The following is a 23284-nucleotide window of genomic DNA, read 5'->3' as shown; positions in this document are numbered from 1 at the left end:
CTTCAATTTCAACTGCTTTGTCACCGCACTCTTTTTCCACTCTCCAATGACGACGCAAGGCATCACTTCTTGGGAATCCTTTGCCACATGCTTCACACAAGTAAGGCTTGTCACCGGAATGCACACGAGAATGACGTTCCAAATCATGCTTACGACTGAAAGCACGAGGACAATGGGTGCATGAAAATGGTTTGAGTTGAGAATGACTGCGCAAATGTGCTTTGAGATTATAACTTCGATTCTTGGCGAACGTTTTTGTGCAATTTGGATAAGGACATTTTGCTACGCCATCTGAATCCATCTTTGCATCCATCACATTACCAATCGCATTAATCATTTCATTGCGTGCGGCTGCGTTTGCGCTTGCATTTGCACTTGCATTGCTTGTACCGCTGTCATTTGATCCCATACTCAAACGTTGTCCTTGACCGAATGTCATCAAATTGCCATATGCACCACTCAGATCCTGACCGTTATTGCCCGGCCATGAATCCGTTCGTCCAGAATCGCCTGCCCAACTTGCCATTCTTGCCCTTTGATTGCCTGCATTCTGCGAAGGAACAACAGGTTCACGGGGCGCAGAACGACCTTCAACTGCACCACCGTTGAGCTTATGAGCATTGACATTTTGACCGTTTGGATCTAAAGATTGCTGAACAAAAGAAGTGGCCATTCTACCATCGAATGAACCACGTCGTCTTTTTGCGTTTGGCATTTGACCGGCATTTCCCATCGTTCCTGCTGCTCCAAGAGCCATATTCATCACGCTTGGATCGATCTTCCAATCCGATCCACGAGAAGTAGGCGCTGTTGATGGTTCAAAAGGATATTCAGAACTGCTGAGCATCGATTGTGCATCTTGAAAAGACGCAAATCCTTCTGCTGAACTCAAATTTTGCGCCCCGAAACTACTGCTGGAATGAGGATCAGGCAAAGCTGCATTTGCGTCTTGATAACGCCATAGATCGTCCGCGCCCATCGTACTTGCGGCAGCAGCTGCAGCAGCCGCTGCCAAATTATCCGAAGTAGCAGCGGTCATCTCCATTCCACCTTCGTAGTTGTCAAGACCAAAGATACGTGCTGCTTCTTCGTCACCTGCTCCTGAATAATCTTGCACAGCATCAAATACGTTTGCTTGCGTATGAATTGACTGTATGACGTGGCATAACACAAACGAAATTAGTGTCAAGATCTATTAATACCTCTCTGTTCCGAAAATAGAGTTACTCACATATTCGTATTCTGGCGCTTGATCCAAAAGGGAAGCGGGCAATTCTGGAAATTGAAGCAATCCCATAGAAGTGAAATCAATGTCAGATATTGCCGTTGATCCTGCAATATTGGCTGAAGAAGATGAAGGATCCATGTGATGAAGAGGGGAGGGTTTGGGATGTATGGAAGGATTCGAAGTGAGCACATTGGACGCCAAGAATGTTGAAGGGGAACGAGGGTAAGAGGTGGAATGTCTAACACTTTCAGACGTTGAAAGGCTAGCATTGAAATTGTCCTGTATGCTGGCAAGTTGTTTGGCGGCGGAAGAGGATGAGGGAATCGGTATTGATAAAGATGAAGGATCAAACGGTCCAATATCTTCTGGCATCATTTCACCTTCATCCTGATCACCCGCTAGATCCAAAGAGAAATCTATTCGATGACCAAGATGTTGGGTTGCCAAAGCTAAAATCGCTGGATCCTCAAAGATACCACGAGCGAAGTTTAACGTGCTAAATGCATTATCTGCATTTGCAGCGCCTTCTTGAGGAGCTCCTGGCGTAAGAGCAGCAGCTAAAGATGATGATGATGGATTGCCAACATTTCCGGGGTGTTCTAGAAAGAAATCTTGGCCATGATGATACCCTCCTGCCATCTCTGCCGAATGTCCACCTAAGAACGTACCTGGTAAAGACGGCGGAGGCGATAAAGCTCTTCCGCCATTTTCGTTCGAGGTATCGTTGTTGGCCAAATTGTCGTTTGTATTGAACGAATTTCCGCCAGGAGTGATTGCACTGCTGGAAGAAGACATTCGAGGAACAGAACGATTAAACGCATCATCATGACTACGTTGTGCCGAAGAGTTCATTTCGCCTCCAGGTTGTGTAGATCGAGGTCGTTGCATGACGGTTGTCATGATTGTTTGACGATCGAAATCTTTTGAAGATTTGAAAAAGGTGAAAAACAAGGCCGTTTTAATTCCCCGAAAGTTTCACAATTCTTTCTCTTTGTCTTGCTGAAGATGGAATGCTCTTGTGCAAATTCGGTAATTTCTATGCCGCGAATAGATCGGAAGAGAAGAGCAGTCTTTATGTGGTGAACTAAATTGAGAGAAAAAAGGATTGGGCGACAGGTGAGGAAAGGATTGTCAGTACTTACTTGCAAAATATCGTTGCCAAGAGACAAGATTAGGGGACGGGCAAAAGTGAAAGAGAAAAGGTAGAAAGGTATCGGATGGCCCAAGACAAATCTTGTCTTGAACGACCTTCTTTTAAAGGCCAGATTGTATAGGCGAAAAGAAATGAGCCCAAAGAAGGAGAAAATTGCTTGAACTCGTCCAATGCACTTCTTTTTGAAAATCAGCAAGCTCATTTCATCTCAATATCCATGCAGAGTAGGAAATTGTGCCAAACGGCTTTTTGGCCATAGGCACAAGAAGCATTCCGGATGATTTTGTGATCTTGTAAAAAGGAAATGATATCATCGAAAATGAGGCCGTTTGCCAATGGCTAGCGGCCCGTCTGGGCGTTTATTGAATGGTTTCAGCCCGCGCGTGTTTGTATACGCCCTTTGGTTGAAGGGCAGGAGAATGATGGGGAAGAGAATGTGCTTTCTCGAAAGTGCATGTATGCATGCAAATTGATGAGCACCACGGGTCCAATTCAAATGGAAGTCATTGTCAAATGAGCTTACACATGTGATTGAAAGCAAGTGTGATCGGACACAAGAACGAGCGATCCAACGGTGTCTTTCTCTGCGCTCATCTCGTCAATCGCACGAAGTGGAATATGCTTTGCACTGTGACAATGGACAGCACTTCGATTAGCTTTGCGTATTGTAGTCGCAATTCAAAACACCGACGCTTTCCTTGTAAACCACTTTGGGATATGGAAACGAATGCCAAGAAATTGATCAAAGATTTGCGCCACAGTTGGATCAAAAGACGTTAACACTGAAGTCCTGCACGATCGAGCAGCCATCGAGAGCAGAAATGTGTGATGACCCACGCACGATTTCAAGCTCAGAGTGGCGGAGCCGTTGACTGAGTTGACGTTCATCGTTTTCGAATGACACAATTGAAAGGTGATGAGGAAGAATTGAAGCATGAAAAGAATTGCCGGTCTGCCGCAAGTGCCACATCGGGGAGGTTATGGAATCATAATTGCTTCCTCTCCCCATGTGATCAAATGCTCAGTGTTGTACAACACTCAACTCCGTCAATGCAACCTCTTTTTCCCCAATTCTCCTTCCGTCGGTATTCTAGTATTCACATCAAAGCGCCTCCGTAAGACGCCAAACGCCACACAAAATCAGTCGAGGGAATGTAGGGATCTCCAGCGCCCAAACTATAATGAAATCTCGAAAGGAGACACAACAAAGCGATCACTTACCTTTTCTTCGATCGATCGAGTGAACAACGATTCCTGCGTAAGAAATCGATTGGCGTTTTTCTTTTGATGGCGTTAATTGAAACAAATAAATCGAGCGCCTTTGCTGATTAAGAGATGATCGTTCAGTTCGGATAATAGAAGACCGAATCGAATTTTGTGTGTCCAAAGAAGATTGATGATTCGACCAATAACCGTATGCGCGTATGAACGGAGGCCGAAGAAGTTGAAATGATCAAATGTGACTTCTCCAAAGCTGCTTCTCTGACCAAAGGGGGGTAGTTGGGTATCAGATTGAGAAATACTTGAAGCGTTCTTTCTTTCCTTTCTGTTGTGAGTGTATCAAGAGGGGGAGGTTTTTGACGTTTTTGATTGTGATGATGGTGAAGGGAAGAAATGTTTTGTTGACGTTGACTAGAGATGCAAAAAGAACAAATTTCCTCACAATTAGGGGAGGAAACACAATATCATGAAGATCGAATTGCTTGCATGCAAAAATAGACATGCGCTCTCTCCTGTGTAGCGAAAAAAGTGGGACAAAACTTCACTGCCTTTTTTCGCGCCAAATTGAAACGGAGACAATGATTTCGAAATCGGAAGCGATGTGTGTTTGTGCGATTGGCAGTTGATGTTCCTGGGGATGGAAAGAAACAAGCCGGACCTTATGCAAGCGGTCGGGGCTTTTGTGATGATCATGCAAAGCAGAGAGCGAGAGAGAAAGATTGAATGGGTATGAACACATTTTCATGCTGAACACTTTCATGATTAGCGGGCCGACAAGACGCTAAAATAGGATCAAATCCATTATTCAGAGTTTAGGCAGAAGTGAAGTCAATGTGCGCGGCAAATAAAATGATGCATACTTTTCTGATTTTGACCCGGGGGAAAAATGCGGTCTGGCCTTGTTGCTCTATTGACTAGCTGTTCCTTCAACTTTTGAATGCATAAAAACACTCTAACGTCCAATTACAATTGTGTGTTTGAGAGGAACCACGCGGTTGCACTTGCGCTGTGCTTTTAGTTCCTTTTTTTCATGGGGCTCGGCGCAGCATAAATTGGCGTAATTAGCGTAACCCGCACAAACACATCATCTGCCCCAAAAGAACAGTATTCCTGCAGATGGCGTAGGCCCGAGATGGCGTCGTTACAAATCCGCAATAAAATGAGAGAAGATCTTAACAAACACACAATTGCTTACCCTATTCTCGCTAACCCCGAAGATGCAAATACCGAAGTTGTCCGAAGTGTAAACATTGTTGTCAAGATTTGCGATTAAATACAATTTCTCCGCTTGTCAACTCGGGGTTTGACTTGCGTGCGTTCTGACTTTAAAGCATAGCTATAGGATTTTTGTTGTTTGCATACTGGTTCAATTGTCAAGTATGTCTCCTCATTGCTTATAAATAGACTGTATATATATATATATATATCGCCTCTTTAGTCAAATTTAACCTAATTCTCCTAGCCATGTCCGTGTATTACTGATGTCCCCTCTATTCTATCCGCATCTTCAAAGATAGGAACGTGGATGTTTGATTGGATAAATAGGGTGAACATATCTGTGGGTTTATGTTTTAGTGTGAGTTTCAGAATACAATGATCTAATAAAGACGCTAAATTTGAGTGAAAAAACGAATGACGGGGTGAATGCATTGCATTAGCGTAAAAATCAGAATAAAACGCCGTCATCTTCCTTGCATCAATGGAAAGTGATCATCTTGAATTAACCGAATTTAAATGAATAATTGGGCGTAATTCATGCTTCTATGGGCGTAATTCATGCTTCACCATTGCTGTTCAGTCAATCATAAAGGCGCAATAAGTGAAGGTAATCTCTGTAAGGGCTTGGAGCTAATTCCGTTCATACTTGCTCATTCTTACGTCAGTCCTGCTTCGCTTAAATACATTCTGTCGATCAAGCAGAATGAAATGTGAAAAGACTTGATCATTACATAATCTCATCTAGATTCTCCGGTTCCAAAGTCATTATTTTGTCAAAGCTGTTGATCTGATAGATTGAATGAAGCGATCCCATACTCAAATATCATCGCTGTCCAAGTCATCATCTCCTTGTTCATTACTGGCAGCCATTGATCGTAATTCGGAATCTTTGCTTTGAGCGCCGATCGCTTTTTGAATCAACCTCGCTTTTTCCTCATAAAATGAATGTCTATCAAAGACTGCATATGTTCCAAGAATCGAATGTGGTAATTGTGAATCTTGTGGATGTTGTAAAGTAGATGAAAATGCTGGTGCATATTTGATCGGATGACGATTCGAATGCTGATGTTGACTGGTCATGTTTTCTTCATCGCAAAATAACCTTTTGCACCTGGATGATGCCGTGTGATAGTACATCGATCCCAATCCTTGCTTTTTGCGTTCTTCGCATTGCTTCTTCATCTCTCTAGCCTTTGAGTTGGGCATGATTAGTTGCGATTCGTTGAATTCTACATGTAGCGGATGATGAAAGCTTTGTCAGACCTGTTCAAACATCTCATATATTTAAAACGATTACTTACCGCTCAATGCATTTTCATAATCCCCCTGTTCAAAATTTGCTTTTCCCATCCAATATTTACAACGTGAAATATGTTTTCGATGATCGGCCATTAAACTGCTCAATAATTTATCCGAAATTTGTTTTTGAAGTTCTCTTGACGTTGAGTGTCTTTCCACCCTTTCTTTCATTTTCATTGATATTTTTGCGTCTTCATATGCTTGTTTGTAGCTAGGCGGGATTAGGTCTAGTCAGTATACCACCCTCTGACTGGCTGAAACCATACTCACACGTGCAATGAGAATGCACAAATGCCTCTGCTTAAACGATATTGAGGCTCATCTTTTCTTGCTGTGACGCTGCAAGAGGGAAAGAGACAATTTAGTACCGCACTTGCAGAAAAGGGACGTAATTACCATACCATATGTCAAAATAGACGTATGCCCCTCTATGATCTCCTCTTTCGTAGAGTAGAGTGGCCTAAAGAAGGGAGAAGTTAAATGTCAATCAGTTCTTCAATTGAGTGGCTATGCTGGCATACCTTGTCGTACAGCACAGTGATATCCCGTATATCCTGTATATCGCGTGTGATTGTATGCTGTAAAGAACGAAATGAAGTTGTCTTTTTGACTTTCTTGGACATGTTATGATGGTATTGTCATGATCATGTTGGATGTTTGAGTTGTAAATGTTGTTCTACTTCGCGGGGTATACCTTTCTCATTTCGGTACTGAACGCCCTCCGTCATTATCGATTAGGGTAATGATGGCTGAAAGGGCCCAAGCGTGCGGCCGCGTGGAAACGGAAAAGGCGCATTAAATGAAAGTAACACACCGACATCCGCCTTTTTCTCACAAGAAATGAATCGGCTCCGTCCTGAACTTTAATCAATCAGGTCTCATATGAGTCAGGGAAGGTAGGAACGTAAGAAGAATGTTACTCGGCGTCACATCTTGCTCTCCTTTTGATTTGAGAAACAAACAGTAGAAAGCCACACCTAAAAATCAAGGAAAAGTTTATTTTCATTTATAAATAGAACATCACACCATAATGAAGCCGTGACTCCGTATTGTGCAAAGCTAAAAAGAAGAAAGAAACTGAGTAACATGTTTGGATTCGGATTGTATTAAAAACTCTTTTTGGGTAATGATATAAAAACATGTTTTCTTTTAAAAAATCACTTTCTCTTTCCGACCTCATCCAAAAATTTTCTTATTCAACTACACTCTACCCTCATGCTTTCCTTCAACATCAAGCTTGCCTTTTTCGTCCTCTTTATGGCGCCTTCTGCTTTTGCATGGCCAGTACCGGGAAATGCAGCGTGTATGACCATGAAGGCTTGTAAAACCAGAGACACTAGCGAATACTCCTTTTATCCACAAAATGATTCAAAATGCGGTTTCGGTGAAAATCTTTGCTATGGGTAAGTAGAGAGAGTTGCTGGGATAAGTGATATTTACTAAACTCTTCCTATTTCCCATAATGGTAAAACAGCATGAGCAGATTCAATGTATCCGATGACAAATCTTGCCCAGCAGGCACTATTGCAGCACCCATCGCCAACGGTCCAACATGTAACTGCTATTATTTCGTTACCTAACAGTCTCTACCGTCACTCAGTTCATTCTTAGCTTGTTCTACGTATTGGTCTAACTTTGATTGATTGGTTGATACAAATAAACATGAATGAATGTCTTTTCTATTTAGAGTTACCTCCTCTCACGGGCATGTTGGCCATGTGGAATTGATTGCGTTGACCTGTAGAGAATCCAATTTGATCTGATCATCTCCCAATCCAACGCTCAAAGAAGATGGTTTAGCTTCATTATCCCAAAAGTGTAAAATTGAAGCAGAAGCAACACCATCTTGAACGAAAAGTTCACTTTGCATACGATCAACGATCATATGAACACGAACGATTTGTTTGGTCGAATTATCCGTGGTGATTGGGTGGAATTGTTGACTGAATCGATCGGTAAAGAATGGATTAGAATCTGACCATTCTTTTCCGGCTAATCTACGGTCAACGTATACCGTTGTTGGATCTCCGTACAGAATTCCTACTTTGAGGTATTCACCTTGGTTTGGGGTGTGAATTAGGAATTCTGCTCGTGGATTGACAGAGTAATTTGTTGATGGATAAGATAAGTTTGCCAAAATTTCAAATGCTCCATTTCCATCCAAGCTTACGGTTTGATTACCGTTAGAAGAGGTCGTGTTTTCATTTGTTTGTCTAGCAACGGGGGCAACAGCATCAGCAGTTGAGGTTGTGTTATTGTTAGAAGAATCGGATGAGCCTGAGCTGGTCAAAGACTGCTTTTGCAAACTTTCCAATCCATAAGGTTCCATGGTCACTTGGTATCCTTTGTGCATAGGGTTCATATCAATATAGCGAACTGTCATTTGTCTCGGAACGGTCATCGAACTGCGCCATGGCGAGGTGGGCACAGCGTTTGCGTATTGCCAATTACCTACCCATCCAATGAGGATAGCTTGATCATTTGGTGCATTGTAAAATGTTTGAGCAGCATAAAAATCTTTACCGAAATCAACAATCTGAGTTGATCCGTCCCAAGGTTTAAAGTTGGTACCGTCCCAATCTCCGATGAATGCTTGAATGAATGAGCCACCAAGAGGAGCTCCAGGGTTAATAGACAAAACCAACACCCATGCCTTTTGACCGTCTTTGTCGCCACCTGAGATGGGAATTTGCAACAAATCGGGACATTCGTATTGATAACCCAAAATACCAGAAGGTCCAAATCTGCTTACTTCATTCCATTCACGTAAGTTGGTAGAAGCATAAAATCCAATTTGGTAATCTTGCGAATGGGAAACAGCCATTACCCATCGAGATTTCTGTTCATCCCAGAATACCTTTGGATCACGGAATTGTGTAGTGTTGAGCGAGATGACAGGATTTCCAGAATACTTTGTGTAATTTTGACCATCAGTTGAATAGGCAATATTTTGGTTTTGGGCAGTAGGAGTATTGAGAGTATAAATTGCAACAAATCTTGAATCAGCAGGAACTGAATCATTAAAGAATCCACTTGTATTGTTTACATCCAAAACGGCTGAACCGGAAAAGATACCTTGATCGTCTGAATCTGGTGCGATAGCATAAAGATGATTTTGCCAATGATACAAATCCTTACTCGTAGCATGACCCCAATGTTGAAAGCCTGCAACTGTTGCGTTTGGATTGTATTGGAAGTACATATGCCATGTATCTCCCGATTTTACTAATCCGTTTGGATCGTTCATGAATCCTGTACTTGGTGAAAAGTGAATTTGAGGACGATAAGGTTCGGTGTATAATGCTGGTTTGATAGAGCTTGGATTGATTCCATTATTGGTGGCACATGTTGTTGTATTTCCACTGTCTGACTGTTGTCGTGTGAATAGAGTGGATGAGGTCATAGGAGAAGCCAATGTCCATGACGTGGCAAGAGCGAGAGTGAGAGCAGATCGAATTGCAAACATTGTAAGGAAGAGGGATAGGGGGTGGGATGAGAAGAGAAGAGGGATTAGCATACATCGATTGCCACTTTATATCTTTTTTCTTCTTCTTCTCACTTTGTCGGATTGCCGGTCTATCTTCCGGAAGTGCTGCATTTTCTCCATATTCTTGTTCCTGTGCCTCTCTTCTGATCTTCTGATCTTCCGAAGAGGATGCTTATACTCTTGATGTTCCTCTTGTGAGACCTTCCGAAAAGGACGCTACGAGGTGCATATGACGGTCAATTGCACTTTCGGCAAGAAGGTTCTTCCCCTCCTACCAAATGTGACAAAAGAAAGCTAAACCCCGAGATTGATCTCTTTCGGTGTGATTATAGCCCAGACAAAAACTGTGATGAAGTGCTCCTGCTTTGTTTTAGTGCCGGTTTTTGTTCGGTCACGTCGGTAAGTTTTTTGTGGAGTGGGCTGTACGACAGTGTGCTTTGATCTGCAAGAAGGGGGAAACAATTCACCGAATCAGACGCAATGCATCCAAGCGAGACTCTAGTGTTTAGCCGTCTCCCCGCGCAACGCGTACACAACAATACAACTTGACACAAGATTAGATAAGTTGTTACTTTTTGATTATGCATGCATTCTTTATTTTATATTTTGAGTTATATCAAGCAAGCGCCACCATCACAAAAGATACTCTTTTTAATCGGTCCGTCAACCTCCGAGAAAGGGCGTTTTGATTGTCTTTGGCTGAAGGTTGACATGGAAATGGGGTGCACGAATAAATGCAATCCAAAAAATACACCAAGTGAGAGAACATTCGCATGATTCGCGGCCAATTCATGCAAAGAAAATGAGAAATCTTCGCCGCCTTTAAAAATATACAATCAACTCTGCTCTTCCCACCACAGCATATTAAAGTCACTTGTGATCGAGATGGTAAAGCGTGAAGCTGTCAAGGTAGAGGACAGCTTCGTGAAGCAGGAAAGTGTCAAGGGAGAGAAACATAGCCCTGTAAAGCAGGAGATCGTCAAAAAGGAAGAAGAAGATGACGATGATTGCATCATCACTTCTGTTGTAACGGCACCGGCAAGTCGACCTGGTCCGTCGACATCTCGCACATATGAGTCCGACAGAGCTGCTCGTGGGCGAATGAAGGGTAAAGCCAAAGCAAAGCAAAATGCAATTAAAAAGAATCAAGAAAAAGCACAATCTAAGAAACGCTCATCAACCAATACCCAAACCAAGAAGAATGTGAAAAAGGAAACAAAGGTGAAGAAACCCACGAAAGCATCTTCAAAAATCAAAGATGAAGATCAATTCGACAAGATACGCGGAGCAATATTCCGTAAAGCACCGTCACAAAAGGTTATGGAACGTGTTCATCGTGTGAATTGTCAACGCATGTTCTTGTTGGATCGTGAACAGAAGCCAGAAACAATTTTTCAACAAGCATCTTCCTCTTCAAGTGCTACGCAACCTCTTGTTATGCGAGAAGAGTTCAAAGTATTGGGCTCGACCGGTAATGTGTATACGGTAAACATCGATCGTCAGCCCAGATGTGATTGTCCGGATTGGATGAATAACGGAGGTAATCCGTGTAAACATACAATTTTTGTCTTTTTACGAATTCTCGGCATCAGTCAAAACAGTCATACATGGTATCAAAAAGCATTACTGCCTTCTGAATTGCAAGACATCTTTGCCAGTGCACGACCTGATCCAACGCATTCAAACCCGAGCCTTCAATCAGCCTATTTGAAAGCTGTTTCAGGTAGTAAGAAGGAAGATGAAGAAGAAGACACAAAAGCTGAGGGAAAACGCCGTATTCCACAAAAAGGTGATGTCTGTCCAGTCTGTTATGAGGAATTTGCTGAGGGAATCTCAAAGGATCTGGTATTCTGTGAAGAATCTTGCGGTAATCCTTTGCACAAGAAATGCGCTACTGAATGGTCAAAAGCATGCAAAGGATCGTTCCAACAGGTGACTTGTATTTATTGTCGTGCAAATATGGCCAAGAAGGAAGGGGTGACATTCACCAAAGAAGGTAATTATATGAACATGGCTGGACCTTCATCTCTTGTTGATCGGACAAGAGATTTCAGTGTTTATAGTTGGAGTAGCATTTGGGCTATGAGAAGAAGCGGCGCAATGACCGAAGAAGAATATCAAGATTACGTAGCCGGCTTTGCTAGCGAGGGAGATGAGAGTTACGATGAAGTTTTTTGAAGAAAGAGATAATTTACCCATGACTTAGAAGCAACCTGTACATCAATCAATTTATTTCATCACATAATGTATAAATGTTTCGATCACATCACCAAATCTGTGTTGAGACACGATGACTGTACAATTCTTTTGATCGGAGCGAGATGGAACGGAGTGCGCGAAATTACGCAATGGATTGTCATTCATTCGATTGACGAAGAAGTGGAGTTTGAATTGAATGAATTGTCCGAAATTACAAACCTTTCATGCGATCATCACACCTTTTCATGCCCGCAACCATCACAGTCTCGTATGTATCTTTTCTTTGAAAATGATGGACTTTGAAGGTATTTCGATGGACTTTCAACATCTTTTCAAAGGTCATGAAGAGGAGGTGAAGCACGAGATGACGGATAGCGTCATGTATCCTCCTGCAACAGAGTCGCAAGTCACATCTGCTACAGGAAATATTCAAGCTACTGAAATTAGTGAAGCTTCAGCATCAAATTCCACGATTGCTGACACAGTAGCTGTGATCTCAGCAGCAGCAATAAGTCAAGATGCAACGGCATCTTCTGAATCAATTGCGACTGAGCCGGACGTGGAAAGGAATGCGAGTGAAAGCCTCAAAAATGAATCTAAGCCAAGCAAAACTCGTTCTACAGCACAATCTTCCCCCAAAAAGGGTGTAAAGAGGCCAAAAGTTGAAATCGAAAAAAGAGGTGCAAAATTTCGACCGAAACCATCGATCAAGGCAATGGAACGTAATGAACGTGTCAATAATCAACGCATGTTCCTTTTGCATCGTGAACGAGAACAAACGACAAGTGATCAAAGTTCACCTTCTTCATCAAATCAGACAGCTGGAACTAATATCATCTCGGAAGAGTTTGTCGTCACCGGATCTACTGGATACGTGTATACGGTCAATATTGATCAAAATCCAAGATGCAATTGTCCTGATTGGAAGAAACATGACGGTAATCCATGCAAGCATACGATGTTTGTTTTCTTACGTGTCCTTGGCGTAAACAAAGATAGTCATTTGTGGTATCAAAAATGTTTACTTTCCGATGAATTGAGACAAATCTTTGCAAACGCACGTCCGGATCCGGCAACGTCTAATTCAAGTTTACGTTCAGCCTATCTTACAGCAACATACGGTATTGGCTGTGAAAGCGATGACAAGACAAGCAAAAAAGACGAGAACCGCAGACTTCCACAAAATGGAGACCTTTGCCCAATCTGTTATGAAGAATTCGAAGAAGGAATGACGAACGAATTAATCTTTTGTCAAGCTTTTTGTGGTAATCCTTTACATAAAAAATGCGCAATCGAATGGGCGAAATCGATGGGAAAACCTTTGCAAGAAATGAAATGCATTTATTGTCGAGGATTGATGGCTAAGCCCACAAAGGGAAAGGGAAACTTGAAAGTCACAACGAAGGGCGAATATATGAATGTGGGTGGCTATAGATCGGGGTTCTATGGAGACAGGTAATGGTCGCCTCAAATACCTCCAGGCGAAAGACTATTTCAGATACAGATTCTCATTATGTCTTCAAGCAAACTGTACATCATCACGACTAGACTGTGGCACAAATAACATTTTAAAACAGCGTTTGGTATCTAACTGATATGAAGCTTGCGATGAGAGAAACTTTTTACTTTTCATTCTCCTTGTACCAGGCAACACTCCTTCTGATACCTTCTTCCAAATTGTACAATGGCTCATATCCCAACGCTCTTCTTGCTTTCTCGATATTGAAGTATCGTGTAACGGTTGTATATCCAACTTTATAACGATCAAACGAACCTTCCTTCTCTCCTTTGAACCAGTATGCCCATTCGGCAAGGTAGGCCATACTATAACCCAAATCTTTGGGGATGTGCCATACCTTCTTCAGATCGACAGACGAAGGATCATATTCACGCCAAACACCACGCATGAAATCCCAAAATGGAATTGGTTGACCGTTTGTGATGAAAAAGATTTCACCTGCAACTTTAATATTCTCTTCGGCAATACTGACAGTTTCCGGAATCGGATTTCCAGCGCTAGGAATTTCTGGATTGACAAGATGGAAGAATTGATCAAACTTGTTCCGGATCACTGGTCGTATATCGGTTGCCGGTTGTCCATCAAAGGTGGTCAAATTACTCGATGTATTGGGTATCTCTCGTGCATAATCTTTTGCACCGGCAACGTCTGGCCTTTTATCGCTTGTTGGCACTCCACGTTCCAAGTATGTGTCTGGCTGTGCAGCTCCTGCATTGCGAATAGGCAAATGAACAGATGCCAACAACTCACGAGGGTATGGTTGAGCACCTTTCAGGAGCTTATCAGCTGCTAGCAGATGTGCATGTGCTAAGTTCTCAACGTATGTCCAGTCTGACAAGTTCATATTGTCACCGATTTGTACATTTTGCTTGCCCGTCTTTAGAACGTTGATTGTTTTTGGAATCGCTTGACGGTCATTTGGACCAAAGATGCCCGCTGGACGTAGAGCGACTGTCTTTAATCCTTCTGCGCCTTCATCAGTGTTGGCTGCCAAAATGAGTCGCTCGCCTTCTGCCTTTGTCTCATCGTATGTATCAAAATGTTTCTCTGGGTAAGGCATCCGTTCATCAACATTGACCAAATCTTTTCCTTCAAAAACCACACTTGCACTGCTGGTATACACGATTACTTTCACGTTTGCACGTTGAGCAGCTGCAATAACATTTTCAGTTCCTCCTACGTTGACCTTTCGGAATAGCTCAGTATTGCGTGAGATAGCTGCAGGTGAGGCTGTATGGAAAACGACATCTGGCTTAATCTTCTCGAATGCACTCTTGAGAGATTCTACTGAAGTGATATCAGCAGATTGAAATGGAACGCCAGGAACGCTGAGAGATCCTGAAGGTTGATTCAAATCTATGCTGTGAACGTTCTTTTCTCCTCGATTGACAAGGGCTTGAATGATATTGCTGCCCAAGAAGCCGCTTCCTCCAATCACCTGAATAGAGAGGTATGTAAGATCGAAAAGTCAGTAAAAGGACAAGCATTTACATAAAAGCCTTTTTACTTACCACATACTTGGCACCATTTGCCTTACTTGTTGCCATGTTGATCTTTTCTTCTTTTAACAATGTTGCTAAGGAAGAGAAAAGAAGAACCGGCAAAATTAAATTCAGCCCTAATCAATCCAATCAATTCCCCCCACGCGCAACGCTGCGCTTTTTCCGTTTTCCTTTCTTTGGTTCTTGTCTGTCTTTGGGTGAATTGGTTATTGCGCTGCGCCCGTTTAAGCTTCTTCTTGTGTACGGAGTAGTCTAATCTGTCTCACTGCCAAATTGCCCCCCCTTGGCTTAGATTTCCTCCACGGCTGCTGGCAGCATACAAAGGCACTTCAACAGTCAAATCAGTAAGGAACGGCAAACTACTGCACACTACAAAGAACAACACATCCTTGTTAAGAACATCTGCCACCACCTTCAATCTTAATCCTCTCTATTCTTTTCCTCAATCCATCTTCAAGATGAGCAACATACCAATAGACGATAGTCTAAAGAAACTCTTTGACGATATAACACAAGGAAGATCAGGCGAAGATCCCGAAAGAGCAATCCTTGTACAAAATGACAATGGCATATTACGTTTGATCGAGTCAGCACCGGCAAAAGGATCGGATCGTGAAGATTTTGATGATGTATTGGGAAAGTTGTTTGCAAATGAACCTACGAAACCAGGATATGCTTTATACCGTTTAGATTCAAAAAGCCCCGCTGGTTTATTTGAATGGATTAATTGTGCATTCAGACCAGAAGGTGCTAAAGTTCGAGAGAAGATGCAATACTCAATCACACAAGCAAGTCTATTCAAAGGCTTGAATGAACAACACTTCCTCGAAACAGTCTATGGAGCAACATCTAGAGAATTCTCATTCCCATCCCGATTACGCAATTCACGTAAACATGATTATCAAAATCCACAATTATCAACAAAGGGTAAATCAGCTTCTGAGGCTGCAGGAACAGATGCTGGTGGCTTACGCAGAAACTTTGAAGCTTTAGCAGCAGGCTCAGGTTCATCAAACGGAAGCAGTCCCGCTCAAGCTACAAACGCTCCAACAAAGCTGGTAGCTACTATGCCAGACGTAGCAACAAGCGTTCAAGCAGAGCCCAAAGCTGTCCCACAAGCATCTCCTTCGCCATCCCCCGCTGATCAACCTTCTGTTACAGCTGCACAAAAAATCGAAGAGCCCTCCCAACCAGAACCTCTTCCAGAAGCTGAGAAGGAGGTCAAAGTTCCGGAGCCAGAGCCCGCACCAAAATCAATTGACACTGCCGTACAGGATGAGCCAGTTAAAGATGAGCCAACCTCAGTAATTCCCAAGGATGAGAAAGCTGAAGAATGGGTGCAAGTCTCGAAGCCAACAACTGAAGCGTCAGAATCATCTGCAAGCGCCACAAACGAACCAGAAGAGGCAAAACCCGAACCAATCTCGCTTGCATCTAAGACCGCCGTCCCGGCTGTCGCCGCTGCTTCTGTCGCTACTTCATCAGCAGCTGCATCATCGACAAGAGAAGAGGAGCTCAAATCATCCACGCCAGCATCTACCGATTCTCAGCAAGAGAAAGCCATTCCAACACCCACTACGCAGAGCACGTCAAGCATTGGTGTTGGAAAAGGAGCTGGTGGACTAGAGACTGAAAGAGAGAAGCAATTGGCTGAATTGAAATCTGAAGAATCTCGCTACAAATCCAGTGCTTCCTCACAACAAGGCGCTGGAGGTCCTCATACAGGATTTGCATGGAGTTCAGATGTTGATGGAGCTCTCATTCAATTGGCCAAATCAGGATCATCATCAGCATCTGCAAATTTGGTTGTGTTGAAGCTTGATTTGAGCAAAGAGGAAGTGCAATTGGCTGGCGAGCCACAAAGTGTTGAACCATCTGGACTGACAACAGCGTTGAGTTCATCCAATGTGAAGGAGCCTAGCTATGCATTTTACGCACATCCTGAACTTCAAACGTCAGAGAATCAAGAGAGTCACCTTGCTATCATTTATATTTGCCCAGCAAGCAGTACCGTTCGCCAAAGGATGCTGTACTCTGTCAATTTGGCTGTTTTGTCGAATCGAGTAGACGGATTCGATGGTATAAAGATTGTCAAAAGAACAGAGACATCAGATGTAGAAGATCTAACACCGGAATTCTTGGCCGATGCTTTGTCTCTAAGTAGTGCTGCTGGATCCCAGCAGAATGGTGGCGCAAATGCTTTCTCTCGACCAAAGCGTCCTGGTCGTCGATGAGTTATCATCTCAGTATCACTTTTTGTCTGCAATTACTGATCAATATAATATATAATCATGGAAAGCTTGTTTGTTCTATAAGTACAATTGTAGATTGGATAGGAGGATCATTTGGTCCATTGTTTACCGCTTTGCTTACGTTGTTGCGATTTATGTATTGCGTGTGCTTTTTCGGATCGTTGATCACCTTTTTGCTTTTTGTATTGCCGTCTTTGTCCGGCTCCATTACCTCTAATGTCAGCCTTGGACGCCTGCTCGGCCTCTGCATCGCCCGTCACTTCTTCTTCGTCATCCTCTTCCTCCCCATCTACTTCTTTACGTTTTGCAGAAGCTTTGGTGTTCTTCAACCCTACGGCAATATTGACTTTAGGTGGACTTGTGAATCCGAATGATCTTGCCACTTTTGTCAAATCGAGATTGTGAACGTCAAAGATTTTCTTGAGTGCATAACTATTATAAGCCATCAAATAACTTCGGAAACCTTCTTTAGCGCTTTGATGCAAATAATAATTCTTGCCAATCAATTTTTCGAGTTGTCCTTGCACATTTGCAATCTTGTTCATCGGGAATGAATATTCGTTCAAAGGTACCTTTGCAACTTTGAGGAAACGCAAGAATCCAAGTTCGGAAGGCAATAAGAACAACAAACTCTTTCCACTCTTTCCTGCTCTGGCCGTTCTTCCGACTCTGTGAATGTAATCACGCGGATCATCTGGAGGATCAAATTGAATAATCCAATCCACTTTGGGAATATCCAAACCTCTTGCTGCAACATCTGTGCACAACAGTACACCTGCTGGAGCGTTGCAGAATTCAAAGAACGTAGAGGTTCTTCGCTGTTGTTTTTGTTTTCCATGCAAGTCCAAAACAGGCACATCGATGTAGTTGAGGAGCTCAGCATGGTATTTGACTCCGTTACAGCTACTCATGAACACGATAATCTTCTTCCCTTTGTTGCGCTTGAGGAAAGTGAACAAAAGCAAGAAGCGTTTGTCACTAGCGCACACCACATATCCTTGCTCTAATCTTGCAACAGTCGAGGCTGCAAGATCGGCATGTACATTGATGTATAGCGGTCCAGGTCGCAATGATATCCTAGCAAGGTCCTGCACTTTTGTAGTTTGTGTTGCCGAGAACAGCATTGATTGACGATTGTCGTTAGGTAGAATACGCACAATTTGCTTCATTTCTTCTTCGAAACCGATTTCGAGGATACGATCAGCTTCATCGATACAAAGTGTCTTCAAATTTGAGTAAACGAATCCTTTTGTATTTTGCAAATGATCCAAAAGACGACCAGGCGTGGCAACGATGAGATTGATACCTTTGTTCAATTTGTCTGCTTCTGCTTTTCGATTTGCTCCTCCCATAATGATATCGAATGTTTGATGATGTCCATGCCCCATCAATTCTTTTACCACTCCAAAGATCTGTAACGCCAATTCACGTGTAGGTGAAATGATGATTGCACCAGTACCATTTCTTGGCTTAAACTTCAACCTGCTTAGCATTTCTATTGCTGGAATGACAAAAGCCAATGTTTTACCACTTCCAGTTTGTGCAGCACCCAAGACATCCTTTCCCGCCATAAGAGGTGGAATGCATCGAGATTGCACTTCTGTCATTGTACTGAATCCCATCGTTTCCAAAGCACGGCTGGTAGGAGGTGACAAGTCCAACTTAGAGAATGGCTCACGCTGTTTTGTTGAATCCGTGCCTTTTGCAGATGTTGAGGTGGATGTTGATGCTTCTGCATTGGCAACATCTGAGGCCAATTGAGAAGCCAATTGCGCTTCCGCATCAGCTGCACTTTTATCAGCCATCTTGACCTTTACTGATGCAAATCGAATGAGGTGTTGATGGATGATGGTAAAGAATTGCTTAGAGTAGTTGTGCCTCAATCTTCTTCCAACTTTATTATTTGAACACTCCTGCAAAATTTAGCCAACTTTCCCAAAATTTTGGTAGCACGTGCCCAGTATTTTTTGTAAAAAAGGCGCGTTTATTAAGAATTTCCAATTTAAAGAATCAAGACTGGTAAAGTACCACAAGAAGAATATTCTTGCCATTACTTCTCCTTCTCATCATCATCAAAGAGGCTGACAGAGCAAGATGGCACTCAGTAATGGTGCACCAGCAGCAAAGAGGGCTCGTTCATCTGCTGTCCAAGGAAAAGGACAATCGAGCAAAGCTGTCACTACGAGAAGGGCAAAACTATTTCAACCTTTTCGAGCATTAGGATTGGTGACAGATGATGTTCCTTTTGTGCTTCTTGTTCGACATGGAGGTAGAGATGCTGTCAAGCCGGATATCTACATCTTTACATGCATAGGAAATTCATGGATGATGTGGGATGCTGATAGAATGACTTTGCTCTTTGTTGGAGAACCAGTGGAAAATGATATTCGATCTTTGCTAATCATGTCTGGTAGCAGTGGAAAGGATACCGTCTTAGCAGCAAGTGGATCTAACATTCACTGTTTCATACGAGGAAAGCTGGTAGATACAATGACGACAGAAGATGAAGGGATAATCAGCGCCGGACAGACGTCCGTTCAATTATCGCACCTTCTTTCAGTCGGAGACAACGTGATGGCATTGTCAAAGCAGGAGGATAAGCTTTACGTTTGGTCATTCGCTCAAAAGAGTCTTTTGCGCACAATTGACCTGGGAAGGCCTATTGTCGGTACAGATGATACCTTTCATGCATCTGCGATTCTGCATCCCTCGACCTACGTTGACAAAGTATTGTTGGGAAGCGACAATGGATATTTGCAGCTGTACAACTTCCGCAATTCAACGCTTCTACACACATTCAAGCGATCTTCCCTATTGGAGTATATGGACATAGAGGAAGCCCTCGTCGACCCAGAGGAATCTTTCGCGATCGTTGATCTTGTGCAAACACCTGCAATCGATATCGTGGCAATCATGTTCGAAGCAGGATATGTCTTACTGATGGATATACGATATGACGAGCCAATCTTATATGCTAGAGCCGCTCGAGGAAACGTGAGCCAAGGGAAAATACTGGGAAGAAGCTCAGTGTCCTTTAGGACAGATGGTATGGCATACACAATGGCAGTAGGAACAAGGCTAGGTGACATTATCCTTTTCGATTTGGAAAACAGCCTAGCACCCGCTCCAGGTGGAAGGAAAGCCCGTCCCGCCCAGCTTGCACACACAATCCGTACTGCTCACACCGGAGCAGTCTCAAGTGTTCAATTTCTGCAAGGGCAGCCTCTCTTAATCTCAAATGGATCCGATAATGCTGTTAGACAATGGTTCTTTGAAGTGAATACGGTTACTGGGGCTGGAGACCTAGGCGGGAGTCAGTCTGTCCCATCAACAACTGCGCCTCCACGACTATTGAAGACTCGTGAAGGACACAGTGCACCTCCTCGAGTAATCAGGTACATTGGAGAAGGAGGAAACACAATCATTAGTACGGGTGGCGATGATCGCAGTGTACGATCAGTCAGCGTGATTCGTGATAGTCGTAGTGCTGAATTAAGCCAAGGGGCATTACAGAAGAAAGCCAATCAGATAGCCCGTCCAGTCATCTCTCTCAAACTTTCGCCTGCCATTTCGTTCGCCCATAGCTCAACGCGAACCCGGGATTGGGATGATTTGGTCACTGTACATTCCGGTCTGCCATTTGCACAATCTTGGTCAACACGCAACAATAAGATGGGCGAGCATAGAATGCGATCCACCAAGCTCGATAAGAGAGCAGAAGAAAGCGAGGCAACCGCTGTAGACCTCAGTGTCTGTGGAAACTTCTCTATGGTCGGAAACGAGGACGGATATGTGGAAATGTACAACATTCAAAGTGGAAGATATCGTCGAAGATATGATACCCGTACGACAAAGAAGCAAAGGGTGGTCAAAAAGCTTAAAGGAGGTGTAGTACAGTGGAAAGAAGAAGTAGTACCTATAAAAGGTGCAAAAGTTACAGGTATTGCAAGTGATGCCATCAACAAGACTTTAGCTGTCTCTACAGCTGACGGAAAGCTGCACTTCTTCGACTTCCATGATGGTCACCTTATCGATTCAATCCAGACTCGCTCTCCAACCTTGTCGACTTCCCTACATCGATCATCAAACTTACTCGCTTGCACGCACAGCGATCAAAGTATCACACTATATGATATGGAAACCAGAAAACAGGTTCGTCTTTTCCAAGGCTTTGCAGGTGAGATTTTGGATATTGCATTCTCGCCTGATGGTCGATGGTTGGTGGCAAGCAGCAGAGATGGCTTCGTTCGAACATTTGATATCCCTACAAGCCGATTGGTGGACTACTTTTTCACAAAAGAGATTGCTATCAGTATTACTTTCAGTCCGTTGGGTGACTTTTTGGCAACCGTTCATGAGAACAGTCGAGGTATCTTCTTGTGGGCCAATCGCAATCAATACTTGAATCTACCGCTTAGCGGTATTGATGAACAAGAAGTGCTGACTCTTGCAGCTAAGAATCAAGCACAAGAAGCTTTGCCTTCCTTGCGCGGTGTGGATTTGGATGAACTTGCTGATGAGGATGCCAAGTTGAAGGAATTGGATGCAGGTGAAGCAGAATATCAACGAACATTCACCAGCCAACCGCAATTATTTGTTTCTGATGAAGCTTCATCTGAAGAAGGTGGCTTACTCACTTTGAGTACTATGCCTCGCAGTAGATGGATGACACTATTGAATTTGGACATCATCAAAGCACGTAACAAACCAAAAGAAGCTCCAAAGAAGCCGGAAAAGGCACCTTTCTTCCTACCTGTCGGTGCTGGTAGCCGTCCTGATTCGGCTATTGACAGGAAGTCCGGACTTTCGCTTGGTGAGGAGATCATGGCTGATGAGGAAACAGACAGTGGAAATCAATCAAGACGATTACAAGTTCTTGCCTCGAATGGCCTAGACTTTCAAAGTGAATTCTCTCAACGTTTAGCTGGTGCTTTGCAGGATGATCAGATGGATGCATTGTTTGTCTATCTGAATGCACTCTCACCTCCTGCTTTGGATTCGGAAATCCGCTCTTTGGCACGTTTAGAAGATCTGACATGCTTTTTGAATTGCATGACAAGACGTTTACAACAACATCGTGATTATGATGCAGTTCAAGCAATGGTCTCAGTTGCTTTAAGGATTCATGGAGATATGATCGCTATGAATGGAACAAAGTCGGATGCAAACACTACTGACGAAGAGGATGCTGACCAAGGTGAACAATTGGGAACTGCAATGAAAACACTAATGGCTGAACAGTATCGTGAAGGCAATCGATTGTTGGATCTTGTACAATACTGCATGGGCACTTTGTCATTTGTGCGTGATATGCCTTTGGTATGAAGAAGAAGGAGATTTGTTGCATTCATTGTATTCTAGTGTTACAAATAGCAATTGCATATGCTTACAAGATTACTATTACAAAGTCCAACTACATACGAGGTTATGCCTAGATGCCGTTCTTAATATTGACCGATTGCAGTTCTTTTGTGATCTCGTCTACAGATGTATCATCCTTTCTTTCAACTTGATCGCCGCTATGGTCATCGTCATCCCACGATTCAGGAACGTCTGATGAAGGAGGCTTTTTGATGTGTTTGACATTGCCATTTGTTGAGGTGGTCTTGCCTGGCAATTCTTTGTTTGAATCTGTGTGTGAGTTAGCATCGGAGGTTTCTGAAGGAGAGCTTGAAGCAATCTGTGGCTTTCTGTCCTGCCCTACGAGTTTAGCATGGGTTGATGACTTCTTCGATTCCGTGGAGCTTCGTGTTTCTCTACTTGCAACTCCATTCGTACTCAATTTCGATCCACTTGCAGCAGCGTCTGCTCTTGCTTGCCTTACTCTCGAAGGTACAAATCTGGCTACATCTTCAACGGGCGTGAATCCTGGTCTTACCTTTCTTTCCTTACGTATACTACCATCTGCCCTTCTACTTTCGGGAATGATCCTCTGCTTTGCTCCTAGACCATTACTAGCAGCATTTGGATCATCTATTATTCCACTTGCAGATGTCTTTGAGGAAGATCTTTCCATCCTCCTTCCGAAGCCTTTTATGTACGTTGTGATCGATCGTATCTTCACTGCAAGCGTTGTATGCTTTGATTGACTGACATCACTTGCCTTGCTTAAAATGAAGAAGGATTGATAATGTAAGAAAGATGAAACTCTCGATCTTCTTTGAATGTGCGTCTTTGTCTGCACTTTAGCGCGACTCACGCAATAA

General features: G+C 43.1%; 11 protein-coding genes across 11 annotated transcripts; 4 read left to right on the top strand and 7 right to left on the bottom strand.

Moving 5' to 3' along the window:
• Positions 1-46: 46 nt before the first annotated feature.
• FA14DRAFT_104105 (uncharacterized protein) lies at positions 47-223 on the bottom strand (the record flags this gene model as incomplete). Its single annotated transcript, XM_025495699.1, has 1 exon — positions 47-223. A coding segment is annotated over one exon (177 nt), but the record flags the coding sequence as incomplete, so codon positions are not given.
• A 1829-nt stretch (positions 224-2052) lies between these two features.
• FA14DRAFT_64319 (uncharacterized protein) lies at positions 2053-2937 on the bottom strand. The gene has a single exon (XM_025502620.1). It carries the CDS (start codon positions 2581-2583, stop codon positions 2125-2127), a length of 459 nt encoding a protein of 152 aa, XP_025353963.1. The 5' UTR covers positions 2584-2937; the 3' UTR covers positions 2053-2124.
• A 2699-nt stretch (positions 2938-5636) lies between these two features.
• Positions 5637-6852, bottom strand: FA14DRAFT_190790 (uncharacterized protein; the record flags this gene model as incomplete). The annotated part of the gene is made up of 5 exons (XM_025501820.1): positions 6641-6852; positions 6521-6579; positions 6390-6458; positions 6122-6330; positions 5637-6049 (listed from the first exon to the last, which is right to left on the bottom strand). Exons 1-5 carry the CDS (start codon positions 6740-6742, stop codon positions 5637-5639), a joined length of 852 nt encoding a protein of 283 aa, XP_025353962.1. The 5' UTR covers positions 6743-6852.
• A 966-nt stretch (positions 6853-7818) lies between these two features.
• FA14DRAFT_124389 (putative SUC2-invertase) lies at positions 7819-9522 on the bottom strand (the record flags this gene model as incomplete). Its single annotated transcript, XM_025496641.1, has 2 exons — positions 7819-8332; positions 8414-9522. 2 exons carry the CDS (start codon positions 9520-9522, stop codon positions 7819-7821), a joined length of 1623 nt encoding a protein of 540 aa, XP_025353961.1.
• A 1365-nt stretch (positions 9523-10887) lies between these two features.
• On the top strand, positions 10888-11568 carry FA14DRAFT_114598 (uncharacterized protein; the record flags this gene model as incomplete). Its single annotated transcript, XM_025496062.1, has 1 exon — positions 10888-11568. A coding segment is annotated over one exon (681 nt), but the record flags the coding sequence as incomplete, so codon positions are not given.
• A 526-nt stretch (positions 11569-12094) lies between these two features.
• Positions 12095-13346, top strand: FA14DRAFT_185300 (uncharacterized protein; the record flags this gene model as incomplete). The annotated part of the gene is made up of 1 exon (XM_025501447.1): positions 12095-13346. One exon carries the CDS (start codon positions 12095-12097, stop codon positions 13262-13264), a length of 1170 nt encoding a protein of 389 aa, XP_025353959.1. The 3' UTR covers positions 13265-13346.
• A 16-nt stretch (positions 13347-13362) lies between these two features.
• Positions 13363-15012, bottom strand: FA14DRAFT_173429 (3-beta hydroxysteroid dehydrogenase/isomerase). The gene is made up of 2 exons (XM_025500480.1): positions 14836-15012; positions 13363-14762 (listed from the first exon to the last, which is right to left on the bottom strand). Exons 1-2 carry the CDS (start codon positions 14869-14871, stop codon positions 13428-13430), a joined length of 1371 nt encoding a protein of 456 aa, XP_025353958.1. The 5' UTR covers positions 14872-15012; the 3' UTR covers positions 13363-13427.
• Positions 15013-15141: 129 nt separating this feature from the next.
• FA14DRAFT_135971 (actin depolymerizing protein) lies at positions 15142-17361 on the top strand. Its single transcript, XM_025497014.1, has one exon. It carries the CDS (start codon positions 15285-15287, stop codon positions 17058-17060), a length of 1776 nt encoding a protein of 591 aa, XP_025353957.1. The 5' UTR covers positions 15142-15284; the 3' UTR covers positions 17061-17361.
• FA14DRAFT_64272 (ATP-dependent RNA helicase HAS1) lies at positions 17114-18945 on the bottom strand. Its single transcript, XM_025502618.1, has one exon. The coding sequence runs from the start codon at positions 18881-18883 to the stop codon at positions 17168-17170; it is 1716 nt and encodes a 571-aa protein (XP_025353956.1). The 5' UTR covers positions 18884-18945; the 3' UTR covers positions 17114-17167.
• Positions 18946-19172: 227 nt separating this feature from the next.
• Positions 19173-22403, top strand: FA14DRAFT_125044 (Utp21-domain-containing protein; the record flags this gene model as incomplete). Its single annotated transcript, XM_025496680.1, has 2 exons — positions 19173-20354; positions 20397-22403. The coding sequence occupies 2 exons, from the start codon at positions 19173-19175 to the stop codon at positions 22401-22403; spliced, it is 3189 nt and encodes a 1062-aa protein (XP_025353955.1).
• Positions 22335-23264, bottom strand: FA14DRAFT_190783 (uncharacterized protein). Its single transcript, XM_025501819.1, has one exon. It carries the CDS (start codon positions 23092-23094, stop codon positions 22510-22512), a length of 585 nt encoding a protein of 194 aa, XP_025353954.1. The 5' UTR covers positions 23095-23264; the 3' UTR covers positions 22335-22509.
• Positions 23265-23284: the final 20 nt, after the last annotated feature.

Source organism: Meira miltonrushii (genome assembly GCF_003144205.1).
Source record: "Meira miltonrushii strain MCA 3882 unplaced genomic scaffold FA14scaffold_3, whole genome shotgun sequence".
Classification (NCBI taxonomy): domain Eukaryota; kingdom Fungi; phylum Basidiomycota; class Exobasidiomycetes; order Exobasidiales; family Brachybasidiaceae; genus Meira; species Meira miltonrushii.
This window is presented reverse-complemented; position numbering and strand designations above follow the sequence as displayed.